At 37.4% G+C, this 11725-nt stretch overlaps 2 protein-coding genes across 2 annotated transcripts; one reads left to right on the top strand and one right to left on the bottom strand.

Annotated features, from left to right (window-relative positions):
- The first annotated feature begins 20 nt into the window (after positions 1–20).
- On the top strand, positions 21–3788 carry ppp1r11 (protein phosphatase 1, regulatory (inhibitor) subunit 11). The gene is made up of 3 exons (XM_082185333.1): positions 21–317; positions 1834–1942; positions 2244–3788. Exons 1-3 carry the CDS (start codon positions 228–230, stop codon positions 2423–2425), a joined length of 381 nt encoding a protein of 126 aa, XP_082041459.1. The 5' UTR covers positions 21–227; the 3' UTR covers positions 2426–3788.
- Positions 3789–4368: 580 nt separating this feature from the next.
- On the bottom strand, positions 4369–9836 carry cUnh6orf47 (chromosome Un C6orf47 homolog). The gene is made up of 2 exons (XM_082185318.1): positions 7610–9836; positions 4369–5904 (listed from the first exon to the last, which is right to left on the bottom strand). Exon 1 carries the CDS (start codon positions 8567–8569, stop codon positions 7616–7618), a length of 954 nt encoding a protein of 317 aa, XP_082041444.1. The 5' UTR covers positions 8570–9836; the 3' UTR covers positions 4369–5904; positions 7610–7615.
- Between the last annotated feature and the right edge of the window lie 1889 nt (positions 9837–11725).

Raw genomic sequence — 11725 nt, 5'->3', positions numbered from 1 at the left:
AGTCAACTTCAGAATGTGGTCCGTCCGTAAATGCGTCCTTCCGAGGAGTGATTAGACCAGTGCAAATTCATCTCATGCATTCATCTCAGATGCATATAGCGTCTAGCTCGACATTTTGACACGACAACCAACAACTGAATATTTGTTTTCTAATATTCTCTAAATTGAGACCAGACTTTCATCGATCGAACGCCTCTGGGAAGGTTTATTCGGGTTTCATCAGTGCTATGGCGGAGGTCCAACGTAACGTTACATCGAGTGAGACGATAACGGAGACCGTTCAGGTTCAGACGGGCACACCGCCTCCACCGCAGCAGGTATCCTGCCCTATTTACTGTAGTAGACACCATCACTATCCACACTTGCTCGGAATGATTCAGCTACAAGAGCTGAGGCCTCTTGTAATTAACTAAGTTAATCGTTTTATAGTTAGCATATCGACTAGTTTAAATAGATTAGCCAGATACCAGCATACGGCCTGTTTAGTAAACATGTTCAGCAGGGTTTATGTGCTCAACTGGTTTGGCAGTGTGTTATGATCTTAAGTTAATCCCCATCACAACAAAAATACACCTGTTCATGTTTTAGCCTGTTATAGACCTTGTAAGTTACCATGTAACGTTACCAAAATGTACCATGGTAACCACCGTTTTCAGTTAAGTTACAACAACTTATGTTAACGTTACTGCCTTCAAAAATTATAGAAAAATTGTGAAAGCATTTTACAGCACTTAAGTTACTCAAAAAGTACTGGGCATTGTACCAATAATAAAACCATATAACAAACAAACAATAAACGTTACTGTAATAAACGTTAACTGAATAAAATAAAATCTTTTTTTTTAAACGTATTTTTTTTCAACCAGTTGCCATGTTGCCAACATTTCTCATATTAAAATAAAATAAAAATAATACTGAAAAAAAAAAATATATAAACTAATATAAAAGACAAAATTTCTTCAACTTTAAAATGAAAAGAGAATATATATATATATATATATACACATATAGGCCTATGCTATATAAAATTTCAAAATATTAATAAAAACTATAATAGTGTCATACTTGGTAGTACCATGGCACAGTTAGTATCAATGGTTGTGCCATAGAGGCTTTTATTTATTATTTATAATTGTATTTTTTGGATTTATCATTTATTTATTTGTAATGAAAAATCCAATTACACTTTATTGTCTTCATAGAGTTTGACAAATAAAATATAGTTACAGGTTATACCACAATATTGAATGATTATTGCCATATGTATATACCATAATAAATGGTATTCCACTATGGTAATTTAAAAAATACATGGTGTTGCTGTGGTGTATGTCAAACACATTGTTTTAACCATGGTACGTAGTAAGATCCCTTGTTAATTGATTGTGTTTTTACAGTAGTAACACAAAGTAGTTTTATAGCAGAAACTATAGTTGTCGTGATAGATTTAGCTATCAACGGTTGCTTATATCCGAAACAACATTTACTAATGTCACTAAGGGGCCGTTTACTTTGCACGACACCATTTTCAACTAAAAACGGAAACCTTTTAATGCTTTTTTTGGCTGTTAATTTACACGACAACGCCCTTTTGGGGGCCTGAAAATACAAATTTGTGAAAACGGTGATGTCATGCGCATGCATATATTGTGTTCAGTGTAGTGTTTCTATACAAAGTGTTATCGCCAACTACTGGCCTGACAGCAGAATACAGCATTTTTAATAGTTTTCGCAGATCCATGTGAGCAGGGATCGTTTTGACAACATTGTTGTAAAACATTTCCGTCGTTGTCGTGTAAACGTGCCGTAATATTCTCCATTTGATGGTTTCAGGAGGGAAGAAGCTTGACCATCAAGCTCAGGAAAAGGAAGACGGAGAAGAAAGTGGAGTGGTCCAGTGACACGGTGGACAATGAACATCTGGGCCGGAGGTCTTCAAAGTGTGAGTCTGGGTTTATTAGTGTAGATCTGATGGTCTGAATTATGGATGATTCTGTTTATCTATTAAGAATTTCTTCTAAAACATCCAAATCTGTTTAATACTTGGAAAAATGCTGTAGGACAGGCAGATCTGGGCCATTTCAAGTCTGCTTTAAAATAGCTGACCTTAAAAATTGGGTTTAGAACGACCTGCATCTGTTTAAAGCGGCCGATTGAATTGTTCATTTCTTGAAATAGAACGTCTTCAGCTGATTTGTCTTTTTGCTGTCACTTTCTTCTAAAAAACACTTTGATGTGTCCAGGTTGCTGTATCTACGAGAAGCCACGACAGTTTGGCGAGTCTTCCTCGGAAAGCGAGGGGGATGACGAGGAAGGCTGCGGAAGTGCGCATTGTGTTCTGGGACATGGGAGAAGAGGCAATGAACAGAGGGAGGGTGGTGGGACCACTGCGCCACCTAGCTCTGGGGGAACAAACCCTCACTAGAAGTTAGTGGGAGAGCCGGTTTGGGGCGAAGGGTAACGGGCGGCACTACATTCATAATCCCTCATCCTCACTCACACTGAATTACATCACACCATCACTGGGTGTCCAAAGCTTTTTGATGAATGAAAGCTTGTAGAGCAATGCAATGTGATTCGTTTTCCCCCGTGGTCATTAGTGTGATGACTTTGGGAAGACTAAACCTTTTTTGCGATCTGAATGCTGCGGAAAATTGATATTTGTTGTACATATGACATTGGTTTTTATTTCTTTTTGTGAAATCTAGAGTTATTTGTTTGTGTTTAACAACTTGATCTTACCAGTTTTGTGTCCACAAACAATATTTTAATGAATTAAAAACCTTCAAATGTAATTCCGGAAGGTTATACCTCCGTGCGAATTAAAAAGGATTAAATGCAGTATAAAAAAAGGAATTTTATATCTTGCTGTGTCACATTTCTAGCAGCAGTATTTCTTCATATCACTTGATCACTTGAGGAAATTCAAGCGCAATATGTGTTGTGTGCTATAGTGAATTCAGAAAATGACAGATTTCAGGAACTCAACCCTTTGAATATATTTACAGGGGCACATTAAATCACCTCCATTAGTTTTCACAAGTTTGATTGCGTTTTAGTGAGGCTCCCCTCAGACAATCAGGCCAGTTAGAAACTCGGCATGTACATAAAAAGACATTAATGTGTTTAAAACGTAGTAAAGTGGACAGAAACTTCTAAATTCATTCTGAATGCGAGGTGAGAACGGCACCTTGATCATTACCCAAAACTGAGGTAAATTAAAAAGCAGCAGTGAAATTAAACAGTGGTATACTGATCTGAAAACACATAGATTTGGCAATTATCCATTTTATTCTCATGTTTTACATGAAATCCAGGGAAAAAAGTTTTGGTGTGTGTGATTGAGAAGATCACCCTGTAACATGTAAGGTGCCTCATTTCATCCTGGTCACGATGGCTGCTTTTATTTAGCAGAAATTGGTATAAAATCCAGCCAAAAGTGGGAGAGGTGCATGCCGTCAGCATGGTGTAAAGTAGTTTGATTTGAGCTTTAATGATTGATAATATGTAGTTATAAAGAGCACGGGAAGGTGCATGACTGAATGCTGGCCAAGAGCAAAATGCACATAGCATCATCTCTCCACCGATGTCAGATACAGTTTACAGTTGATTCCCATCAGGACCATCGCATCAGTCATCTGTATCCCAGCATTCACATGCATCTGTCGTCCCTTTACTGTGAACGCACCTGTATGTACATAGCAAAGGTCATAGAGTGGATTTAACATGAATAAACAGATGTTAAGTTATGTTCTTTATATCTATTAAATGCTTAATGGCAACCTGAATGTGTCGTCACTGTTTGACTCCCATCCTGATTCTGTTCAGTTCTTATATGTACATTTATGTAATGATTCAGTTGATGCATTATTAATAGATCTCGGAAGCTTTGGTAAAACAGATTAGAGTAGTCATGTGTAAAATGACAATCATAATTTTAATATACATTAGCAGCATTGCATGGAGCTGTGGATCAATTTTGTTATTAACTAAAACGAATGATTTGAACAAAGAACAAAAAATATCGCACAAATGAAATCAAAATAAATAGCATAAAATGATACTAAAATAACACTGCTGTAGATTTGTAGTTGAAACTGAGGTGCTCATTTGGATAATGTGTTCAAAATAAGGTAAATCCATAAACCCTAAAATGTTGCTACCGTATTTTTAAGGTTTATTTCTGTTAATCACAGCAGCTGTTTTTTTTTACTGTAAATTTTGTAGTGGCACTTCCTGATCTCTTTTCTCTCTCTCTCCCTCACACACACAATTTAATAAAATAAACATAACATTAGAAATATAAGAGATCTGAATCTGTGACAATTTATTGAAGAAAGTCACTATAGACATACTCCAGACATGAAATGTGGGAAAAGGAAGTTTATTTGAGCTGTAAGGACTATTAAAGACTCGGTGTGCAGCACTTAAGAGCTGTAAATGTAGATCTCTCTGTCCCACAACCTAGATACATCTCTCCTTGAGCTGTAATCCAGTTCACTCTACAGCAGACATTTCTATTCACAGCCGTCTGGTTTCAGCAGTGGCCCGCACTTCAATGGACTCGGAACTTACAAACATAAAAAAACACCACACATTTTAAAGAACCTTCAAAGGTTACGCGTATTCTTCCATTGCTCAAAGTGGCAGTGAACCAACAAATCTAGCGCAACATTTTAATGCTTAAATAACTGACATGAACAACCAAGAAATTGATGAGCCAGTACCATGAAGAAAAAACTCAACGTAAGAAAAGCATTTCACAAGTTTTTCATTGTTCTATAGTATCATGCATAGATAAAACGCTATTTGTGGAACACATTCAGGAGGAGAAAGCTATTGTTACAAGCGCGAATAACGTTTGTGCAACAAAGCATTAGATATTAAGCTTTAAGTATGCAGTTGTGCAAAATTACTTCTATTTCATTACCCATAATTCCCTGTGAACTGGCCAAAGTACCAGATATCGTGAGGCACAAAAGATATGATAATCAACTGAAATATAAATGAAGCAAATAAGAACGACAATACATTTGAAATCAATCAAGACATGCAGTTAATGCTGTAATGAAGCAAACATAAATATATGTCAAACACAGTGGTTCTAATGACGTAAGTCAGTCTTAGATTTTACCAACAGGTTAAATGAATGAAAATAATACAAGAACAGAATAATGTAGTGGTGCAGGTTTGCTGTATGTAAAAGGTGTTTTAAGCTATTCTTTCAAAATTTTGCATCCAATTCCTTTACAATTGCACTCAAAAAGTTCACCAATATTGTCAGTGAGTGGACTAATGGGCTGAATAAAAAGATGAGAGATAATGAACTCAATCCATTACACGGAGGAGCACATTACAGAAATGAACAGTCCAAAGACTCCATTAGAGGCAACATCGAGCTACGAATAAAGTGACACATGCAGATTTGCATTACATACAGCGTGGAGTTGTATAGGTGTTTTGATCACCATATAAAATGAATGTTTCGGTACAAACAACTAGTCGATTCACTGGATGAGCCTTCAGAATCATGCAATATTTCACTTAAGTCTCTGTGAAATTCCCTGACAATCAATCATTGCTGGTTCTTCGGGTTTGTGGATGACTTCCTGTGCAGGCTGTCTTGTGGCAGATGTTGTTTGTTGTTTATCGCTGTGGATGTAGATTCTAGTGTTTTACTCATTCACTTCTACTGCTGGTGTGCTATGTAAAAATTGTTTTGGGGAAAACTAAAAGTACATTTTAAAGTGAGGAAAAAAATCTACTGGAGGAGAGAAAGAGGTGCTGGTATATTTAGGGTGCTCTTCAATCGCTCATGTTTGTGGAAGTTGTGGGTGGTCGGTGTTGAAGTGGCTAAATCTTCTTTGAGGGATCATGGTACTGGACTATCAGCATTTCAGCAACCTGTGGCAGAAACAGACACATGGTTAATGACAGTTGCATTATGCAATATGAGAATAGCCTGAGGTTTGTGTGTTCTACTTAACTTGAAAGGAACAGTTAATTCAAAAATGAAAATCCTGCCATAATTTACCCTGATGTTGAGCTATGCTGGAGGGAATATCGATTTCAATTTTGGTCTGTCGCAAAGTTATCGTATGACTTCAGAATACTTTAGCTATATAAAATGAGTTGTATAGACTACTTTCATGATACTTGATGCTTTTTGAAAGGTGATTTTGGACATTCATTCATTGCAATTGCATGGCAAAGAATTGATATATATATATATATATATATATATATATATATATATATATATATATATATAAAAAAAATTACCCATAGCAGATCTATACAGGTGGAGCTGGGGAAGGTGGAGGGTTTCAGAAGAACTCTTGAAAGCGTGCTGCAAACTGTTATAATGAATGCTAACCAGCCATTTAAATGTTGAGAAGCAAGCTCATTGGGTGCAGATGTGACATGAACCAATCAGCTTGTGTAAAGTAGTTTAAAAAGTAAAAGTAGCTTTTGCCATTTAAAGTTTCTTAACAGAACTTGTCATTTACACCCCCATAAACAGTCTTTGTCTAGGATCATACATTTTAAAAGACTGTCCTCCTCCCACAGAGATCATATCAGCAGGGAATGATGTAAGGCTTAAATAAACTGCAAGCTGGTTTCACAGCTCTGAGAAAATGTCACGCTTGTTTTTCTCTGGTTGAAAAATATAAACCGCAACCCCCATAACAAATGTTAGGACTATTTCTAAAAATCAAACTGTAATTCATAACTGGATGTTCTGTTGAAAATATGAGTACAATCCATGGTGTTGTGGGTGGTTGCCAGTGTTTTGCCAAGCAACTACTAAAGTGTCCTTAGTGGGTTTTAGGACATTGCGATGCGGTTGCTAGGGTGAATTATACGGGATGAAAAGGTGCATTCACACCATGTCGGATTTACAGTAATTACGATATTTAGACTTGTAAAAAAAGTGAATGTACTCATAGAATTCGTAATTACAGCTTGCAAACTCAGAATTTTCTAAGAGCTACTGCGACTTGTACAATTTGACCACTGCAGATTCATTTTGCCGTTGATAGTGTTGCGCATAATTCCAAGTCCGAGGACAGGAACAACTTAGAGTACGGGAACGTCACGGGTTGTCATCACATAATTACGACATGGCGTGCCGTGAACACAGCAAAAATCGCAAGTTTAGAAATGAATGTTTAGAAAAAAGAAAAGAAAAAATTTATAAATGTAATCAAAATGACGCTTACTGACTTTTTATTTATTTATTTGTTTACCTGCATGTCACGTGACAATTAACCAAGGTCAGAGAACTGTGAACATGCAAAAGTGTTTTTGAAATATTAAATTAAAAGGCAGTACAAGTAAATATTTTAGGCAAAGATGTTCGGCTTACAAAAATGTTTTAGAATCCCTGGTTTAGAGAGTAACAAGCTCTCCTCAACAAGCCTCAAGATTTGAGGTATATTTTGAGGCATAGCATAAATGCTGCAGGATGTGTTATGCACCAAAGTTTAATACTTATGTTGCAGGTTTGTGATTAGTTAAAGTGGATATTTTCATAAAAAGCATAATTAGATAAAAGGAAAGCAAATCAAGGACACAACAGATTCCATGGGCAAAAACAACTACTTACCCAGTTTTACCTCACTTTTCCTAGATCTTCATTTTTGCTTTCGTCAGTGGTCTGCTGTGGCTTACTCTGCTCCCATATGTCGTCCTGTTCCTCCTCACCCTCTTTGACCTCCTCGTCACCTTTCCCATCATCCCCCTCTGCCAAAGCCTCATTCTGCCGTACACTGACAGAGATGACCAGGGCTTGCACGATACCATAGATAAAAGCAAACTGCAGCAGGTACTCCTGTACCGCCCACAGCAGTCCGGCCATCCCGACAGATGCCACCAGAAACATGGCCATCCCATGGAGCCAAAGCTTCAGGGCCCCCTGCACCCCCAGCACGTCCAAAATGATCTTGCTTGGAGGGGATACAGTACTCAGGAAGCCCACCACGAACAAATCAAAGAGGTGTCGGAGGAAATTAAAGCAAATGTTGTAGTGCTCAGGCACAATTTCCCCAGTCCACGAGCGAGAGAAGAAGCGGAATGCTGCTGATGGGTGCTGAGACAGCGGTGTGGGGGATGGCGGGGGTGTCCCGTAGTCTGATTCCCCGTCGACTTCATCACAGTCCCATGTCCCTTCATTCCACCCGGCACATTTCTGCTGGCGGAGCCCGGTGGACGTCGACCACCGGGGCCAAAAGAAGTATCTGGATGGAAGCATTCTCCTCCACCAGCGTGAGGAGCTTTGGGCCGCTGCTTTCTCAGACTCAACATCAGGCCCCATCGCCCGAAGCTCTTCTACTTCCAAAGGCTTAAAACTCTCTTCGGTCTCCCAGAATTCCTCAGTGAGTGTCTTTTGGTCCTTTTTGGTGTTCTGGCCCCTCCAAACCCAAGCAGTAAGTCCCCATAAACCCCATCTGCTTTCAATCTGACTGTCCATTGTTAATGGTTTCTCTGGTTTGGTCTTACTGCCCCAGGACGAGTATAGATTTGCTGGACTGACCCACCCCCAAACTCGCCCTACAACTGCTGTCATGTCAGCGGTCGGCACTTTTACTTTAGAATGCACAAAGAAAAAAAGAAAAAAGAAAAAAAAACTATAACATGAATAAAGTGTCACTGTGTGAAAATGCTAATATTTATAATTAATTGTTCATTAAATTGTAATTAATTATAGTATAAAGAAATAATTAAATTGCAATTAACTATAGTATTAAGCAATAATGTGAACAGGTACCTCTTAATCTAATGGCATAGCTATTAAAAAGTCAAAAACGACGGTTAGTGTCCCTTTAAGACAACATGTAAAGTTTTACACTGCCACACGTACAAGACATCTAAACAACGACACCTCAACAGACCTGTATTAAGGCGTGTTTGTATTAGAGCAAATGAACCAGAACATAACTTACGGACCACACCCTTGCAAATTACTCGATGACAGGAAGATAATTTAAATTTAAATTAAATTTAATAATAAAAACAAAAAATATCACTGTGGCAGTAGGGTTTCATACATTTTGTGGTCTACACGTATTTTCCTCGGGCGAAACGGCGTCGGTTAGCATGTCTGAACAAGCCGATCGACTCTTTAAACAAAACTTTAAACGCTAAACTGTGTCGATGTCGAACGGCGAAACACTATCGACCGGATAATCAAACATACCTCCGACGTCAAATCTGTGATGTACAATAATAACTGACAGTTACATCTTCAGTACATCAGAGTCGCTGCTCTGCTTCAGTTGCAAAAACAGTTCAGATCACTTATCGATGCCAGCTTCACATTCCTGTTCACTACCGCCCTGCACACACATGCTCAAACAAATGTTTCAACTAATAAATAATCGACAGAACGCGAAAATACAGTCCGGTGTAATTCCAAAAGATTTCCGGCGTTTTGATAGATAACGAAAAAAGAAATGCAATAAAAACTGACTGTGCACGAGCTGGTTTCATGGACTAGTAATGGGAAGTGTGACTGTGACTCATTCCCGCGAATCGATTCTTTCAAATGGTTCATATGAAAGAACTGGTTAAAAAAAAAAAAAAAAGATTCTCGTGGGATTTTTGTTAAAAAACGTCTCAATAAAACCATATGTACTCATGTTTTGCTGTTTATTACGATTCTTTCGTTACGAATCAGACATAAGTGCTGAATAGCATACGATTACTTTATTAGAGTTACGGTTTTAATCCAAAGCGACAATACAGAAATATAAGCATTTTTTTTCCAGAGGCGCAACTATTTTAAGTGCACAGTGACAGGTGTAGATGGCAATGGCAAGAGAAGTTTGCCATTATTAATATGGCTTTTCGAATATACTACTTTTACTTCATATAGTAAGTAATATGCTAATATATATATATATATATATATATATATATATATATAACAATCAAAGAATTTAACCCGTCTCTTTCAAGCTGTTCTCGGGTCAAACAATGAGTTTCAAAATTCATTGAAAAGAACCGACTCAAAAGAAAGATTCGTTCACAAATATGGCGTCATTACGCATTAGTACGTGAAGAACAAAAGCGGTTACATTGTCATCACTGACCCAATGACCTTCACTTTGGAGATTTATTAAAGTCCGTATAAACTGTTAAAGTATTTTGTTTTCTAAACCGTGCGCGTTTATTTGTCACAAAGTAGCCTAGTCGCAAAAAAAAAAAAACATATGTAGTGAGAACGAGTCAAATATGATGAACGCCACAACTAATAGAAACAACTGTTTTCATAATAAAAGTCCTTTGTGATCCCCATCAAACAACAGAGTGGGGTTACACGCAGGTTCATCAAATCCACAAATGTGATGTGCTTGAATACTTCATAAGACCAGAGGCAAAACATCTTAGGCTTTACTTTTTTTTTTATCTGACTGCTCAGATTTTTCATAAATAACCAAATCCATACTTGAAAGTTTTGACCCATTGCAAAATGATCTTAATATAAAATCACAAGGTGTTGCAATAGGGTGTAAATTAGCTACATGTATGAATGCTACTGTACTATTAAAATGACTGTCAAACTATTTTTGACCCATTATCCAGCAACATAAGGTGAGGCATAGAATTACATGCACAAAGATGGACATGCAACTAAAAACTTAATATCAAGATGTAATTGTGATTTATTTATTTTTTTTATGTAAAAGTAAACAATTTAGAAAATGCAGTTTACAAAGAACTGGAAAGTGAAAAACAAGCGGTTACTCAAACTGTTCTTGGAAAAACAATAGCAATGAAACAACCGTTTAAACTGATACACAATACAACAAAGCTTGACATTGTCCTGCAGACCAGCCACATCTCTTCTGCCACGACCATCTCCGGTCCTTAAAAGAAAACAACAAGTGTATTAGATTACAAAAACATTAAAACGTGTATCAGTTGTCTGTCAGTGTTTCAGTGCGCCGCGAGAAAGTTACTTCATTGACTTTCAGTGGAACCGAACTACGCATTCATCATTAACACAAGCTATAACCAAAGATAGATTTACTGGACCAGTACTTACAGGTCTGCACATTCACATGCATATACCCATCTTTGGCACATTATTCTGGCATCACATCAACCTAAAAGAAAAAGCCAATGTCAATCAGGAGTTCATTACAAATAAACATTTATAATCAAAAGATGTGCTCAGAGAAATGTAAAGAGCTTCATGTTGTCATCAGAGACTCTAGTCTATTGAATCATCATTGCACATCACTAATAAAAGATCAGCACTGTTAGGATAACACCACCAACCTTGATAGAATCATGGGCTCAAGACATTTTAATGTCTACGTTGGCTTCAAATCCTTCGTTGAAAACCTTGAAAATAGAAAAATTGTTAGCTCATCATGGGCCACACTTGCCAAGTCACGGCTCATGGGAAGAAATAAGTTATTTCTTACTGGTCGTCAACTGTTGACATGAACCATCCTGTTGGGATCCAACCTGTAAAATAACATCGACATTTAGGGACATTCAAGCCACTTCTATTCAATCACAAGCTGTACTGCATGTGTTCAGTGCATTATAAAGAGCTTCATGGGTAAATCAGAGACTCTAGTCTAATGATTCATCATTACATGCAAAAGACATTGGAGAAATGTTTTCCTTTGACAAAGATTAATTATTACAGGTTATCATTCGCATTAACCATTTCTTACCCATTGGATGTAAACGGTTGACATCAGCTACC

The sequence above is a fragment of the Leuciscus leuciscus genome (genome assembly GCF_965113295.1).
Source record: "Leuciscus leuciscus genome assembly, chromosome: 12".
NCBI lineage: Eukaryota > Metazoa > Chordata > Actinopteri > Cypriniformes > Leuciscidae > Leuciscus > Leuciscus leuciscus.
Note: the sequence above shows the minus strand (reverse complement) of the source record. Positions and strands in the feature narration are given on the sequence as shown.

Excerpts from the sequence above, each read along its gene's own strand:
- cUnh6orf47 (XM_082185318.1), bottom strand. The coding sequence starts at position 8,569 with ATGACAGCAGTTGTAGGGCGAGTTTGGGGGTGGGTCAGTCCAGCAAAT.
- ppp1r11 (XM_082185333.1), top strand. The coding sequence starts at position 228 with ATGGCGGAGGTCCAACGTAACGTTACATCGAGTGAGACGATAACGGAG. Across the intron at positions 318-1,833 it reads CACCGCCTCCACCGCAGCAG|GAGGGAAGAAGCTTGACCAT; the intron begins GTATCCTGCCCT and ends TGATGGTTTCAG. Across the intron at positions 1,943-2,243 it reads GGGCCGGAGGTCTTCAAAGT|GTTGCTGTATCTACGAGAAG; the intron begins GTGAGTCTGGGT and ends TGATGTGTCCAG.